The sequence below is a fragment of the Geotrypetes seraphini genome, chromosome 12, assembly GCF_902459505.1.
Source record: "Geotrypetes seraphini chromosome 12, aGeoSer1.1, whole genome shotgun sequence".
NCBI classification, from domain to species: domain Eukaryota; kingdom Metazoa; phylum Chordata; class Amphibia; order Gymnophiona; family Dermophiidae; genus Geotrypetes; species Geotrypetes seraphini.
In genome coordinates, this window is record NC_047095.1 from 94,309,372 (window position 1) to 94,327,126 (window position 17,755).

The following is a 17,755-nucleotide window of genomic DNA, read 5'->3' on the forward strand; positions in this document are numbered from 1 at the left end:
CATAATTTTAAAAAATGTCATTCTCTGCCACCCCAATTCCTTCCTTTTTGTGCTTCTAAAGAGGAAATCTGGGAACCCTAATCAGGTAGACATGGTAGGCTCAGATTGGGAAGGGGAAGCCTATAATTAGGTCTAGTAGGCAGGCTTCCTCTATTTGGGGAGAGGGGAAGGAAATAGGAACTCTTTTTCTTTGGGGTGGGGAGCAGCAGCAGAGGAGAGGACCACAGGAGAAGGAAGGAACACTGGGGAGGGGAAAAGGGGAGGAATGCCAGACACCATGGAAGAAAGCTCGAATATAAACCAAGATATAATTTTTGGTCTTTTTTTTTTTGGGGGGGGGGGCTAAAAACTCTTGCTTTATATTGAAGTATTTATGCTTTATAAACAAGGATAAGTTAAGAGATCAAGGACCAGGCATGTGGAGCCTTGTTGATAACACACATATGCTAAAACCAAAAAGTTTTTTATAACCACAGGCTGATTGGGCGGTATAAGAAATTTTAAATAAACTTGAAACTTGCATATGCAGGACTGAGGGTTGGGGGGAAATAATAGGTCTAAAAACAGAGGAGAGGGAGGGAGATGGTGGACAATGGGATTTAGGGAGGGAAGGAACAGAAAGGGAGAGAAGTTGGACACAAGAGATGGTATGGAGGGGAAGGTTGGGGATATAGATACTAGAAAGGAGGGTAGTTGGGAAGAGAAAGGGAGAACTCGTAGACTCTGGGGTGGTGGGGAAGGAGGGTGAGATGCTGGATGAAAAGGTAGTTGAGAAAAGGAGAGATGCTGGATCTAGGGATGGTGGGGTCCATCGCTGCAGCTGCGGGGATGGAGATAAAAAAAGGAAGGATTCCAGACCTCTGGGGGAGGGAAGAGAAACGGAAGGGGATGACAGAGATGAAAGATGGATGGCTAGTATGGAGAAAGAAGAAAAGAGATCTTGGCAAGCGTTAGCAGAAGACAACCAGAGCTTGGAACCAACATGATTTGAATAATGACCAGACAACAAAAGGTAGAAAAAATAATTTTATTTTCTGTTTTGTGATTACAATATGTCGGATTTGAAATGTGTATTCTGACAGAGCTGGTGTTAGACCTTGAATGTGAGGTAGGATTTAACAGAGAGAGGAAAAGTCTTTTTTGTTTGTTTATTTTGTTTACACCACAGCGCCAGTGTGGGTAGGAGTGAACAAAGGGGGTGAAGAGGCTATAAAATAAACCCACCAGGATGTTTATAAAAAAAACAAACCCACCTAAATGGGCAGGAAAATCAAATTGAATTGAAAAATCCGATTCAATAGGCTGAATCAAATTGAAATTTTTTTCCTGAATCGGGCAGCTCTAGTTATTGGTGCTTGCAGTAGTGTAACATGCTCTGCTCTCTGTCTAAGGACATATGAGCTAATATTTCTTCTTTATTCTTTCTGTAATGCCTGCACTGATCATTTGAAGGTTATTTTTCACAGATATAACAAACTGAGCAGGAATATCCGCGAACTGGCTCAGAAGATAAGAGATTTGGATGAAAAGGACCCTTTTCGAGTACAGAGTACAGCCCACCTTTTGGAAAAGCTGTAAGTGACCACATAGCTTGGCTTGTAGATGAATAAATGAGGTAGTGTCCACTTAGCTCCTTTTTTTTTTTAATCATTAAATTTTTATTGAAAATACATGTATAAACAATTATTTGTAAGAGGTTTTAAGCGCCAGCCGGCGCGCTGAATGCTCTGCACTTCGTTGACGCTCATAGGAACTCTAGGAGCTATCAGCCGGCGCTAAAAACCTCTTGTGCAGTTTTGTCAAAACTTGAGCTTTCTGGAACCATATATGCACAAGTTCAAAGTAATGCAGATAAGAAAAATAATCCCAGATGCAGGTACAAAATGCTGGTTCTGAGTTAAAACAAGCCAAATAACTCCAAATAGTATGTCCAGAGACCCAGTGTTTCAGTGAACTATATTAATATATGGTCTCTAAGGTATCTTAATATAATAAAATGGTAAGCCGCGCATGCGCACTTCCTAAGCGTGCATCCGTTTTCCGTGAGCTGTAGCACACATAGGAAGTGCGCATGCGCGGCTTACGGTCTGGCCTCACGCGAGGCAAGACAAGTGGCATGCGCGCCCTTCCCTGCTCTCCACCGCTGCCAGCCGCTAGCACCCCCTGCCCTCTCCGTCGCCTCCCAGCACCAGCGGCATAGGCAGCACTATAAACACGCTGCTTTGCGCCCTTCTCTGCCGATTTCCTCTGCCGCGTCTTTGATGACATCATCGGAGACAGACGCGGCAGAGGAAATTGCCAGTAGAAGGCCGCGAAGCAGCGTGTTTAAAGTGCTGCCTACGCGGCTGGAGTCCTGAGGTTTGTCGGCGGTGGGAGGGTCAGGAGCAGGCCGGATCGACAACGGCAGTAAAATAAGGGGGAGGGGCCGAACGGAGCAGGGAAGATAAGGTAAGAAAAGGGAAAGGGGGAGTGGGGGAAAATGCTGCTACTGCTTCTACACAGGAAAGGGGGGGATAAGAGGGAAATGCTGTTACTGCTGCATAGGGAAGTGGGATGGAAATGCTGCTGCACAGGGAAATGGGGAAAAATGACAGACAGACAGCGGGAGGGAGGGAGACAGAAAGAAAGAAAGACACAAGGGCAGGGAGAGGGACAGAAAGACAGACAGAGAAAGGGGGCCAGAGAGAGAGTCAGCGGGAGAGGGAAAGGGGGTTGCTTTGGGGGGAGGGGTGTGCTTGGGGCAAACAGCTTTGCTCTGGAGGGGAAGACAGAAGGGGCCATGGAGAGACGGAGAGGGCTGCTTTGGGGGGGAGGGGTGTGCTGGGGGAGACAGAAGGGGCCATGGAGAGATAGGGAAAGGGGACAGACAGCTTTGCTCTGGGGGGGAAAGACAGAAGAGGGCCATGGAGAGACATTTGGAGGGGAGGTGGGTACTGGGGGCAGACAGCTTTGCTCGGGGGGGGAGGGGGAGACAGAAGGATACAGACAGCGGCCAAGGAGAGAGAGAGATAAAGAAACACAGACAGACAGACACATCTATTCTAGCACCCGTTAATGTAACGGGCTTAAAGACTAGTATCTTCATAAGTACTTTCAAAGGTTTATAAACCTCATTAGTGTCTGCTGTATGAAAACAAACTTTCTTCCATACAGACAAGTGACACACTGAGATTGATAGTACAATTTCTTTATTATCTCATGTAGTATAAATAGTCATATCTTTGAAAGTACTTATGAAGATATACCTTAGAGACCATATATTAATATAGGTTCTGAGTTAAGTCACCACCCAAGAAAAAGATCTCAGAGTCATTGTGGTTTGTTAAAGCTGTGATGAGGAGTTTCTCGCTTGGTAGTTGGAAGTATACAGACCTAGGCAGATGGAGGTTTGTGGCAAAATGTCTATATATACTAGGCAGTATAGAGTATATTGAATTATTTGTGTTCATGACACACTGTTATATATTGTAGGTATGCCATGGGGTTGATAGCTACAAAGCAGAGCCTGCAGCAGTGTGAGACTGTGTCTGCCTCATCTTTTTGCAGGTAAGGTGACAGCCCTGGAGCAGCTTTTCTAGCAGGGCAGATCCACAGTAAGATGTCCACTTTTCTTAGTAGGAGATGACCAGGATTATGTTCAGTTTACTTTTTTTTTTTTTTTTTTTTTTTGCAGCATCTGAGGAATAGATTTCTCCACAAGAATTTGAAAAATCAGTAGCAAATTTCTCAAATTCTTTGATGTAGTATACTTTGAATAGCTTTGTGTAGATTTGCATACAAAATGCTGATTTGTATTTTACTTGATAAAATGTTTGGCTTTGGTATTTGTGTTTGGTTAATTTACTTGGAAGGGGATTTTAGTGATCAATGCTGGAAAAGGGAGGAGTATAGAGGACAGTGACAGTGGGGAGAGTATGGCACAGAGGTTATAGCTATAGCCTCAACACCCTGAGGTTGTGGGTTCTACTTTACGGAGAGGGTAGTGGATGCCTGGAATGCACTCCCGAGAGAGGTGGTGGAGAGTAAAATTGTGACTGAGTTCAAAGAAGTATGGGATGAACACAGAGGATTTAGAATCAGAAAATAATATTAAATATTGAACTAAGGCCAGTTCTGGGCAGACTTGCATGGTCTGTGTCTGTATATGGCCGTTTGGTGGAAGATGGGCTGGGGAGGGCTTCAATGGCTGGGAGGGTGTAGATGGGCTGGAGTAAGTCTTAACAGAGATTTCAGCAGTTGGAACCCAAGCACAGTACTGGTAAAGCTTTGGATTCTTGCCCAGAAATAGCTAAGAAGAAAAAATTAAAAAATTTAAATTAATCAGGTTGGGCAGACTGGATGGACCATTCGGGTCTTTATCTGCCGTCATCTACTATGTTACTATGTTCAAACTCACGCTGCTCTTTGTGAACCTGGGAAGTCACTTAATCCCTCCATTGCCCCAGATCCATTAGATAGATTGTGAGCCCACCAGGACAGACAGGGAAAAATGCTTGAGTACCCGAATAAATTAATGTAAACCATTCTGAGCTTCCTTGGGAGAATGGCATATAAAATTAATTAAATAAATAAATAAGAAGGGGATCTGGAGGATATGTAGGTAGAAGAAATCTCAGAGAGGAGGGGAAGAGGATTGTGGATGAGATAGAGAGAAGGCAATCCTGTTATTAGGGAGGGAGGGTTCACTTACACTAAACTAAACTAAACCTTAGGTTTGTATACCGCATTTCCTTCAAATGCTGATCCCTTGAATACCCCTGCTTCTACCTTCCCTGACCCCTCCAATCCCTTTGCTTTCTTCCTGCATTCTTTTCCATCTCCTTACGTTCTCTCCATGGAGAATAACACTTCTCAAAAATGTGATTGCTCCTGTCATATGTCTCTGTTCTCTTATATAAATGAGTGAGCACATTTTGAGTGGGATTTGTCCTGGAGTTCCTCTATCATTTTTATTATATTTTTCTGAACCACTTCTCTCTATTTCCTTGTGAAGGTGCAACCTCCGTAACTGAAGACAATACTGAGGGCGAGGTCTTCGTAGTGTTCTGGTAATGCCATCAGCAACTTGTCTCTTTCAGCATGGTTACAAAGAAGTTCATTCCAAAATACAGTATTATACAGACAATATTAGAGAAAATGTTTATAATATCATTGTGGAGAAAAGCCACAATATATGCTAAGGAATTATGATTAGCTGATTTTAAACCAGAGAAATCTCAGACCTCTGAAGATTTTAGATTTAATTACATGCTCTTCCAGAGGTCAAGGTGTTTGTATGTGTACCAGCTCCAGTCTCCAACCCCTTATTTCATACCATACTTTGCTCTGCCATAATCTGCACACTCCTGACAGCAAAGGTGACATTCATTTCCTGCTCTCCTTGCTCACCTGTTGTGCATGCCGAAAGCATGCACTCAAAAAGCAGAAATGCTCCTTCAGTTGCTTCTTTGAGCAACTCCTAAAGCAATTACTGGAACCCATTAGGCTATATGTTGTGAGTGAAAACGGGAAACTGACAGGGTTAACGGTCAGTCTAGAAGAGGTATGCAGGAAGATTGATAGGCTTAAGAGTGATAAATCCCCGGGATCGGATGGCATCTATCCGAGGGTCATCAAGGAACTGCAAGGGACCATAACTGAACTGCTTCAACTAATAGCCAATCTGTCGATCGTATCGTGAAAGATTCCGGAGGACTGGAAAGTGGCGAATGTTACGCCGATTTTCAAAAAAGGTTCAAGGGGAGACCCGGGAAACTACAGACCAGTGAGTCTGACCTCTATACCGGGAAAGATGGTAGAGGCGCTGATAAAGGACCGCATCATTGATCACCTTGACGGACACGGGCTGATGAGGACCAGCCAGCACGGTTTCAGCAAGGCAGATCTTGTTTGACAAATTTGCTGCACTTCTTTGAGGGAGTAAACAGTCAGATAGACAAGGGCAACCCGGTCGACATTGTATATCTGGACTTTAGGAAGGCGTTCGATAAGGTTCCGCATGAACAACTACTTCGGAAAATTGCGAGTCATGGAATCAAGGGTGAAATACTCACGTGGATTAAAAATTGGCTAGAGCATAGGAAACAGAGAGTGGGGGTAAATGGACAATACTCGGACTGGAAGAGCGTCACCAGTGGGATGCCACAGGGCTCGGAGCTTGGACCCATGCTCTTCAACATCTTTATAAATGATCTGGACATAGGTACTACGAGTGAGGTGATTAAATTTGTGGACGATACAAAGTTATTCAGAGTAGTGAAGACACAGGGGATTGCGAAGATCTGCAACATGATATAATCAGGCTTGAGGAATGGGCATTGACATGGCAAATGAGGTTCAACGTGGATGAGTGTAAAGTGATGCACGTCAGTAACAAAAATCTCCTGCATGAATACAGGATGTCTGGGGCGGTACAAGTCGATGAAGCTGTCCGCGCAATATTCGGTGGTGGCGAAAAGGGCGAACAGAATGCTAGGAATGATAAAGAAGGGGATCATGAACAGATCGGAGAAGGTTATCATACCGCTGTACCTGGGCCATGGTGCGCCCTCACCTGGAGTACTGTGTCCAGCACTGGTCACCGTACATAAAGAAGGACACGGTACTACTCGAAAGGGTCCAGAGAAGAGCGATTAAGATGATTAAGGTGTTGGAGGAGCTGCCGTACAGCAAAAGATTAGAGAAACTGGACCTTTTCTCCCTCGAACAGAGGAGATTGAGAGAGGACATGATCGAAGCATTCAAGGTACTGAAGGGGATAGACTTAGTAGATAAGGACAAGTTGTTCACTCTCTCCAAGGTAGGGAGAACGAGAGGGCTTCCCTGGGCTGCATTGGCCGAAAATTTTTTTTCTGGGGCCGCACAAACACTAACATTTAACAATGAGAAAAAAAAAGGTTGAGCAGGTCCCAAATCTGCAATCACTAATATAGAAGATGTATGTACCTAATAATAAACCTTCATTAAAGGGACACTGTGGAAAGGAACCCAAAAAAAGCAGTACTACCCTGACTGAGTTATCCTCCACTTACACCACTGACAGTGGGAGCAGCCACAGGCTTCCGCATCCCCACTCTGATGAAGAAGGATATGCACTCCTGGTTCTCCCATTCACTTCTATTACAGCTACGGTGAGCCTCATCAGAGCGGGGATGCTGGAACAGCTGTCAGCAGCGCACGTGGAGGATCGTTTAATCAAGGTAAATATTACTGATTTTTGGGCCTCCCACTTTGAGCTTAGACTCCCTCAAAATGAATATCTCCCCTGCTGTAGCTAGTAGGGATCCTCAAGCCTCACCAACTGACAGCCACCTCCTCCCCCTCAACTTCCCAAGTTCTGCAGCTAGCAGCAATATTGCAGAGCTGCTGCCTTCCCTCCATTCCCCCCTTGGCTTTCATGCATGCATGAAAGCAGGGGCAGCTTGAGGATATTGCCATTGGCTGCAAAGCTTGGAGATTTTGAGTTGCCAGACTGGAGGAAGATGTCTTCAGTTGACAGGGCTTGGGAATCCCCACTAGCTCAAGTATTTATAAATTGTACTCAGGCATGGGAAAAGTTTGGTGCCCATCCACTAATTTTGGGCTCCCGTCCCTCCCCCAAATCAGCTGTATATTACTACGTCACTGAATACAAAAATAATTGTGATGCACATATCCCAAAGCTAACATATTCCAATTAATAAATTCAAAATAAAACAATTTTTTCTACCATGTTGTCTGGATGTTTTGTTTTTCCATCATCTTGGTCCCAGTTTCTCTTTCTGCTTTTTCTCTATCTTCAACTAATTCTCTTTCCAGTGTCTGCTGTCCATTTTTTTCTCTTCTGTATTTCCATTTCCTTCTTATGCCTATATCCAAAGTATTGATTTTTCCCTTTCAGCTTTCTTAACTTTTACTTTTCTTTTTTGCCTCTATCCACTCAAATCTTGCCTTCTTTCTTACCCTTCTTCTTTTTAAATGTTCAGCTACCTCTCAATTCTCCATCTTCTCTCAGTCCCTAGCTCTCCCATTTCCCAGCCTCCTATTTCCTGCTATCTACTCCCCATTACCACATTTCTACCACTGTACTCACTGCTCTCTCACTCATCTTGTCATCTTCCTTTTGACCTCATCCACATGGCTCACCACTTTCAGAATCCTCCTCCCTCTCTCCACTGGTCAGGCTATAATTCCCTGTCCCTTTCTTTCCATTCCCCTAGCATCATCTTATCCCAGCTCTCTTCCCTCCTGCCCTCCCATGATTCCATCTCTCCTCCTCTATCTCCATGGTCCAACATTTTGTTCTCTTTCTTTTCTGTTTTGCTTCTTCTCTCCCCCTTGATGCTGAACAATGAAATGGAGAAAAAAAAGAGAGATGCTGTATCACTCTGCCTTCCATCCACAGGCCTAACATTTTCCCTCTCTCCCATCCCTAGATCCAACTTCTCTCTCTTTCTCTTTCCAACTGCCCCCATCCCATCTCTCCCCCTGCCTGCCTGCCTCCCTTCCCCAGGTCCACAATTTCTTCTTTTAATACCCCCCGAAAAAACATCCAGGAGGCTTCCTCGGCCCAGCATGTTCTCCCCTTTCTTTCTGCGCCCGTGCATCTCTACCTCACTCCTCTCCCACCACCATGTCAATAATCCTTTCTCTGCCCAACAGTTCTCCGCTTTCTTTATCTCCCCAATTGCACCATCTCTTTCCATTACATTACATTACAATAGTGCAGGGGTGTCCAATGTCGGTCCTCGAGGGCCGCAATCCAGTCGGGATTTCAGGATTTCCCCAATGAATATGCATGAGATCTATTAGCATACAATGAAAGCAGTGCATGCAAATAGATCTCATGCATATTCATTGGGGAAATCCTGAAAACCCGACTGGATTGCGGCCCTCGAGGACTGACATTGGACACCCCTGCATTAGTGATTTCTATTCCGCCTGTGCCTTGCGGTTCTAAGCAGATTACAAATTAGTAGTCTGGACATTTCCAGGAGAATTACAAAATAAAGAAGCAAGTATATAACAGGTTACAATGATGAATAACAATACATTCAGGATACAGTAGAGAGTTACATAACGTTGAAGGAAGCAGTTTTCTGGTTACAGACGGTGATTTCTTGTTTAGGTTTCTGACTATATATTGGGGAAATGGTTTGAAGAATTGACTAGGTGTTACTGTGGTGGTGGTATTCACGAGAGAATATGCTAGTGCGAATAAGAATGAGGTTAGAATGATGGGAGGTGTTTTTTGAATAGATGTGTTTTGATTTCTTTTCGTAATACTTTAATGTCTGTTGTTTTGATCAGCAGCTTGGAGATGGTAGGGTCAATTTTCGCTGCCTGAGTCGCTAGAAGGTTGTTGTATAGTTTCTTGCGTCGGATACCATTGAGAGGAGGGTAGGCGAATAGGCTCTGAGTTCTCCTTATTCTGGGTGAGAGGTTACGGTATAGGCGGTTGTTTAGGTAACTGGGTGCAGTACCATGGGTTACTTTAAATAGTACACAGTAGAATTTGAATTGGGTTCTTGCTTTTATCGGTAGCCAGTGAGAGTCTAGGTAGTGGTCATATTTGCTAAAGGAGTAGATGAGTCTGAGGGCTGTGTTCTGAACGGTCTGTAGTTGTTTTATCATGTAGTTTGGACATGGTAGGTAGAGGCTGTTGCAGTAGTCTACAATACTTAGTACAAGGGATTGTACTATGATCTTGTATTGATCTTTGTTAAATAATTTTCTTATTTTTCTTAAGTTTCGCATGGTGAAGAATGCTTTTTGGATGATTTTGTGAATTTGTGTCTGCATTGTGCAGTTTCTGTCTAGTTGTATTCCCAGAATTTTGAGTGTGCTCTGTATTGAGTACTTGATTGTGTTTAATGCCAGTTCTGTTAAGGATGGTTTTTTGACCTTCTCTAGTAGTAGGAATTTAGTTTTATCTGAGTTCAGCTTCAACTTATGGTTGGACATCCATTTTTCTACGGTTTCCATTGTTATTTTCAGGCGTTCTGTGGATATGGGGTCTTGGATGTTGAAGGGGAGGAGGATGGTTATGTCATCCGCGTAGCTGAATGATACTATGTTTAGGGTGTCTAGAGTTGTGCCTAGGGAAGCTATGAAGAGATTGAATAGTATGGGCGATAGTGGTGATCCTTGTGGTACTCCGCATGGGTTTGACCATGAGTCGGATATAAGATCTTTTGACTTAACTCTGTATGATCGTGTTTTAAGGAAATCTTGGAACCAGTTGTGAACTCTACCTGAGATTCCTATGGCGTCTAGTATCTGGAGTAGTGTGGGATGGTCTACTAGGTCGAATGCTGCTGAAAGATCGAGTTGGATGAGAAGCAGCTTGTTTCCTTTGCTGAGGTGCTGTCGGGCTAGGTCTAATAGCGATACCAGTAGAGTTTCTGTGCTGTGGTTAGTTCTGAATCCAGATTGCGATGAATGCAGAATGTGGTGGTCTTCTAGGTAGTTGGAGAGATAGTGTTCTACAAGGCCTTCTATTAGTTTGACGTATAGTGGGATAGAAGCGATTGGTCTATAGTTTGTTGGGTTGTTTATTGGACCTTTGAGATCTTTCAGTATAGGAGTAATTATAATTTTGCCTAGTTCCGGTGGGAAGTGACCTTCCCTGAGTGTAGTTTGCAGCCATAGCGTGAGACAAGCTTTAAATTTAGTGGATGCAGTAGCTAGTAGGTATGGAGGACAGTTGTTCAAGTCACATGAAGATTTGCTGTATTTTTTGTAAAGCCGGTCCAGGTCTGACCATTGTATCGTTGGGAAGTTGGTCCAGATCCTATCTGCTGAGATGGCTTCATCTATTGTGGGTTTAATTAGTATCTCTTCTATATTGTTTCGTGAGTTGTTGAATGTGGTTCTGATTGTGATGATTTTTAGTTTGAAGTAGTCCGCTAATTGGGTAGCTGTTGGAGTCTGGTTTCCTTGGTTGGCGAGGAATGGTTTGGTATCAGTGAGATTTCTTACGAGGTTAAAAAGTCTTTTTGTGTCTGGTTTTTCGGTGCCGATGAGTTTGGAGTAGTAGTCTTTTCGTTTTTCCTTCAGTTTGGTTTGGATTTTCCATTCTGTTTTGGTGTGGTCTTGTTTCTGTTTTTTCCATATCCTTTCTAATTGTCTGCATTGCCTTTTTAGGTGTAAGAGTTCGTCGTCAAACCATTTGTCAGATGGTCTACATATTTTATTTTTATTTTTTATTGGAGCTAGTTCGTTCAGTGTAGATTCACTGAGGGTATGCCAGCTGTTTATGAAGTCTTTAGGGTTGTTGGAGTCTATTTCGGGGTCAACTGTGTCCCAGAATGTGGAAGGTTCGATTTTCTGTCTGGTCTTGATGTGTGTTTTATGTGGGGTGGGTTTGTTTCCCTCTCTCAGACACCCAATTCTCCCTTTCTATTATCTCCCTCACCTCTGCATCTCTTTCCCTCACTCCCTCCATTCTTCCATCTTATGGCTCATGCTTCCCTCTATCTTTCCTTTCATTCTGTGTCCTAAGTTCATGCCCCTCCCTCCTTCCTTCCATTATTTTTCCTGTTTGTGCTCCCTCCCTTTCAAGTCTTCTCATGTCTCAAGCCCTTCTCCCTTCTGGGCAGGTCAATATTAATTCTTCGAGGGCCCTAGGCACACAAGTACACTGGGCTCCCTGGCCTCGTTCCCTCTTTTCAGTGTCTACTCACAGCTTGCCACCCCTTTCCTTCACTCCTCCACTATCTCATTAACTCTATCTTCTTCCTCAATCCAGCATATGCCCTCCCATCCAGCATGTGAGAAAGCAGCAGTGGTGAGGTGAGGGCCCCTCACCTCCTCACCGCTGCTTTCCCATATGTGCCTGATGCTGATGGCAGAAGTTCTCCCCTCTTCCATCATCTGCCCCTTCTCTCTCTCTCCCTTCTCTCCACTTCCATCATCTGCCCCCTTCTCCAATCCCCCCTTCCATCATCTGCTCCCTTCTCTCTCCCTTCTCCTGTGGGGCCTGGTACCCCTGGTAGATGGTGAGAATGGTGTAGGATGGTGGTGGTTCTCTGGGATCCCCTGTGGTCCGAGGCCATGCCCAGGGGTTCAGCAGGAGGTGGAGTACAGTCAGAGCCCAGCAGCCAAGGAGTGTCATTCGGACAAAAGCCCAGGAGGACATACCCCAACAACCCTAGTAAGTGAGGAATCCTGCTTCCTACAGCTTTCCTAATGCAGGAGAAAATACAAAACATCTTAATACCTCATCCACTGCCAAACCTTAACTGTCTCCCTCAACACACTGCCAACACCTACCCCCATCCCCCTCACAGGCAGACAGAGAACAAAAAAGATCACTGAGCAGCTGCAGAGTCCAGAGCAAGTCACCTTCTACTCCCAAAAGTTATCCAACTTTCACTCTGCAAAAGCATCTCTTATCTTACCGGCTCCCTGTCTCTCTGCGTTCATCTTTCTCCTCCTTGGTAAGAGCTTTCGGCAATTCTTTTTTGAAGGCTCCAGTGGCTGCAGACACTCTCTCATCCCAAGGCCCCTCCCATGGGGACTTCACTGATTAAATTCCAGTTCTCTTATTATGTTCAGCCCTGTCATTTCACAAGTCAAATTACTTCTCTCTATCCCTTTATTTTTCTTTCTTTCTTCCTCTTTTTTTTTCCTTTTAAGAAAAGCAATAACATGCAGGCCTGAAGGAGAGGATACAAGAGTTTAAGCACAGATAATGCAGTGGGCTGTGATGAGCTGATCCCGCACTGCGCTGGGCACATAGACCCTGCAAAGTTTCCCAAATCTGCATTCACAGTGTATTAGCAGGGCACATTTGCTTCGACTGGATCCAAGCCACACGAGGATCCATGTGTCCCAGGAAGGAGAGAGAAAAGAAATGGGGGTGGGCCAGACCCCCACACTCCTTCCGTTAGAACTCACACCCTAAGTGGCAGCCAGAGTAACTTTTTCTTTTCACGTGCTCTCAGTAAGAGCCAGACACTACTTGCGGGGAACGAGGAATAATGCCAGACTATATTTTCAGGGAAGTGGGCAAAGGAACAAGAGAAAGGGGTAGTGCTGGACAAGAATGATGGACTAGACTAGGGAAAGTGCTGGATTGGGGAGAGGACAGGAGAAAGAGAAGGAAACTAATGCTGTCAGCAGATAGATTAAGAAAGAGTCTGATGCTACAGATGGGAAAAAGGGGCTAATATTGAGGCTGGATGTTGAGTTGGGAGAAAGATCTCATGACTTGGCTAGAAGAAGGATGAGAGAAGGGGGCTGATTCTGGAAGATGGAGAAGGAGGAGATGAAGAAGAAGGAGATGAGAGAAGAGGGTCTGATGGTGGAAGATGCTGGGACTGGTGGTTGAGCTGGAAGAAGGGTCTAATCAGGGCAGGATTAATTAGTTGCTGGTGCCATACGGTAGTTCTGGACCGCAGGTGTTTATCGTCTTACCGGTTCACTCCTCCGTCTTGCAGTGTTCATTCAAAGCCGCGGGCAGCGGCTCCCACGCGCTTCCCGCGGCTGATCTGGAAGTGTTCCCTCTGATGTTACTTTTGGGTTTCATCTTTGTTCCCTCTGATGTCACGACATCAGAGGGAACGCTTCCAGGTCATACGTAGGAGCCGCTGCCCACGGTTTTGAGTGAACGCTGCAGCAAGACGGAGGAGGGAGCCGGCAAGACAGGAAACAGCTGGGAGCGGCAGAGGAAAATATGGCATTGTCCTCGAGCACGAGTGGGGCCGCAAAAAATTCTTCACGGGGCCGCATGCGGCCCGTGGGCTGCGGGTTGGACACCCTTGCTCTAAAGTTAAAAGGGGATAGATTTCATACGAATGTAAGGAAGTTCTTCTTCATTCAGAGAGGTAGAAAACTGGAATACTCTTCCGGAATCTGTCATAGGGGAAAACACCCTCCAGGGATTCATGACAAAGTTAGACAGGTTCCTGCTGAACAAGAACGTGCGCAGGTAGGGCTAGTCTCAGTTAGGGCACTGGTCTTTGACCAGAGGGCTGCTACATGAGCGGATTGCTGGGCATGATGGACCACTGGTCTGACCCAGCAGCGGCAATTCTTAAGTTCTTAACCTTTTTCATCTTGTGGCACACTTACAAGATGTAAAAATTGTCAAGGTATACCACTGGAATCTAACCAATACATGTGTGTCCCTTCTAAGTAATCTTCATATTCGCTCCATCCTCACCCATACCTGTAACTTTGAAGTACTATAATTATTTCCTTTAATTATGCTACTGAAATACCTGCTACAGTGAAACTGGAATAAGATGGACTGTTAAAAGATTATCCTACACAGTGACCATATGCCAACAGAATCCTTCACCTCGGTTGCAGATGCAGTACATGACTCTTAACCACAGCTCCAAAACTTGTGTATGCTACTTTACTCCTATCTCACACACCTTCTGTTATGTGAGAGTTTAACATATGTAGGTTTACTCGATGTTGGATCACTGAAATTTAAAATGCTGACTTGTTTCTTGATATCATGGTATGCTGTTGGGCATCCCTACTTTTGTAAAAAAAAAAAAAAATATGTTCTAGATCCCCTGAGGAAGCTATAGTGAAATATGGATCCATGTTGGGCTGTGGATTGAATTATATATTAGAGGTTGCAACACGTTAATGGTGTTTTTCATCCTGTGCATTGTTTGACTTGGATACTGAGTCCTCTATGGAGGTGATACACCCTCTGGGATTAAGATAACTACAAATATATTTGAGAATGTAGTATCCAATATGACTGCCTTATCCTGCTATGATTGAAAAGGTGATTGCCATTCTGTATTATGTTACACTGTGGGCACAAATCATTTTTTTCTGAGCACAATTTATATATTTCACTGATAAATTTTTTTAGTGAGTTTTATACTTTTTTAAGGTGTTTATATTTAACCATTTTGGATTTTGATCTATTTAGGGTTCAGGTTGATTAAATTAACTCCTACATTGGTTTTCTTGAAAAAAGGACTGACTGTAGCAGAGATCTGGCTCAAGGAAGGGGATGTCTTCTTTATGCATCTGGCCTTCCCCACAAATTTCATCTACAAAGATTGAGTTAGGAAAGGAGTGGCAGCTATGTTTTATTATTGATTTTGGAAGCTCCCTTGGTTCACTGTCATTTTTTTCTGAGGTTTTAATCTAGCTGGAAACAATCATTCCCTCAGCATACTGTTTCTCATGCCTTGTTGGCTAGTTCAACATCCATGGAAAAATTGCACCTCTCCTCCCTGTTCAGAAACTACTGGTTGTGGGCAATATTTTATGTTAACATTCATGCTAGCAACCCCTAGACAAAGACTCTCTAAGAATGAATTAGGTTTTTCTTAGCAGGTCACATTGCTGGCCTTTCATTCACTAGTTCAGGCCAGTTGCTTATTGTTCTGTTTCTGACTTGCATCACTAGGAACAAGGATTTCCAGAAGGCTAAGCAGCTTGGACCTGGACCTGAACCTGGACCAGTTTAGCTACTGTCCAAACCTTGCCTCCCACCTTTTATGACATATCCTAGAAACTTGGTATCATTCAGAATTGCTTATGATCCCATTAGGCAGAAAGACAAGACCTTTGTGAACCTTGCCTTGCAAAATGTGTATCTGTGCAGTTTTTCCAATGCAGTCACTACTCTCTCTGCTCCTTCAGTGGGGAGTTGGTAGCAACCATTCTTCATAGTCCTAACACCTTTGCCAATTACTTGGCAAATAAAGCCCTTAGGGATCAATTATTGAGTGTCTATATCTGTGCTTTACTGTTATCTGGGAAGTCATGAGCAACAGATGTCTTAGCCACTCCTTCAGGCCTTTCAAACACTTAGCTAACTTCAACTCTCCCTCCTCCCTCCAGGATGTTGGGCATGATAAAGAAGGGAATCACGAGTAGATCGGTGGACGTCATAATGCCACTTTACAGAGCAATGGTCAGACCACACTTGGAATACTGTATCCAACACTGGTCTCCTTACCTAAAGAAGGATATAACACTGCTGGAGAGGGTGCAGAGGCGAGCCACGAAGATAGTAAAAGGTATGGGGAATTTGAGCTACAAAGAATGCCTTGGAAAACTGGGATTGTTCACCCTCGAGAAGAGAAGACTGCGAGGGGATATGATAGAGACAAAATAGAGCAAGAAACATCGTTATTCACACTGTCAAATGTGACTCATACAAGAGGTCATGGACTGAAACTGAGGGGCAACAGGCCCAGGACAAATGTCAGGAAGTTCTGTTTCACACAGCGAGTGGTGGACGCTTGGAATACTCTCCTGGAAGAGGTTGTGATGGAGACCACCATTCTAGGATTCAAGGGCAAGTTGGATGCACACCTTTCTGCAAATCACATTGAGGGAACACCTAGCTTAGCCTCCGCATGTGCGGGTCACCGGACTAGATGGACCTATGGTCTGATTTGGTGAAGGCATTTCTTATGTTCCTCACTCATCTTTCAGAAAATCCTCCAGAGGAGCCAACTTCTCAAAATGGTTGTGGGTGCTAAACTTACTACTACTACTTCTTATCATTTATATAGTGCTGATAGGCATAGACAGCGCTATACATTTTGACATTTATAGATGGTCCCTGCTTGGAAGAGCTTGCAATCTATCTTGGACAGACAGACATAGCATATAGGGTTGGGGATGCAGACCCCAAGGTGAAAGGAATTAGGAATCGAAAGCACTCTCAAAGAGGTTGGCTTTTAACTTGAGGCAATTGTCCCTCATTTGATACAGTGAAGGGGTTTGCATCTACAGAGCTGGTACCTATATCTATCCCATACCCTCTCATCTGGTCAAGAATTCTTAATTAGAGTTTCTATTTAATAACAATGAGCAACTGAAATCACTCCACACCCTACCACACACGTTTCCCTCTACCCTTTCAACTACAACAATATCTGACTTCTACTACCCCAAGAAACTCTAATGCACCCTATTAAAATGACCAGAGGGACAAAATACAACCCACTCTGTATGCCCTGGTGGAGAAATATGCCCTATGAAGCACTATTATGATTTTTTAAATCTGTGGATGAATGAGCCATTAACAATCTCAGGATTCAGTCTAACTCGCCTGTCTTCTACAGTGCTTCCTGCAATAGATGTCTTCTCGGAAGACGTGCTGGTAGCAGGAATGAAAAGCATCTCCTGTGCAAGTTTTACCAGTTTTGGCTAGCACTTTTGCTTGTTTTTCCAAAAAAATCAAAACATTGTCATCTGCATCATTGAAAATAAATAACTGAGTTCATGAGAAGCTAGCTAAATTAAAGGTAGGCAAAGTGATGAGGCCAGATGGTGTACATCAGAGGGTGCTGAAGGAACTTAGGGAAGTTCTGGTGGCTCTACTGACTGATGTTTTCAATGTTTATGTTTTATTAACATTTGATATACCGCTTAAGCATATTACAGATCTAAGCGGTTTACAATATACAGGTACTTAGAACTAGAGAATGACATGGTGGATGTTACCCGTGGCTAGCCACGAGTAGTCGTGGGTAACCCGCCAAAACAGTGGAGGGGGGAATGGTGCTCACCGCAGGTACAGGGACAAGGCCATCCACCGCCCCATGGAGCGGTGAATGGCCTTGTCTCTGCAGTTAAGGGAGGGAATGCGCTTGGTCACCTCCCTCCTTACTACCTACCCGAATCTATCTATCTCCCTCCCCCTTACCTTCGCGGTGCGTTTTAAGGTTTGAGACTTGTTGAAAGCCGCCAGAGCATACGTGCAGTCGCGTGCGTGTGTGGGCAGAAGCTTCTCCTCTGACAACTTCTGCCCACACACGTATGCGACTGCACGAACACT

General features: G+C 44.3%; 1 protein-coding gene across 1 annotated transcript in view; it reads left to right on the top strand.

Annotated features, from left to right (window-relative positions):
• IMP3 (IMP U3 small nucleolar ribonucleoprotein 3) overlaps positions 1-17,755 on the top strand; it is a 43,826-nt gene that overhangs the window by 18,428 nt on the left and 7,643 nt on the right. The window contains exons 2-3 of the mRNA XM_033916608.1: positions 1,467-1,574; positions 3,472-3,546. Of these exons, the coding sequence (XP_033772499.1) occupies positions 1,467-1,574; positions 3,472-3,546 (183 nt within the window). The remainder of the gene's footprint in view (positions 1-1,466; positions 1,575-3,471; positions 3,547-17,755) is intronic.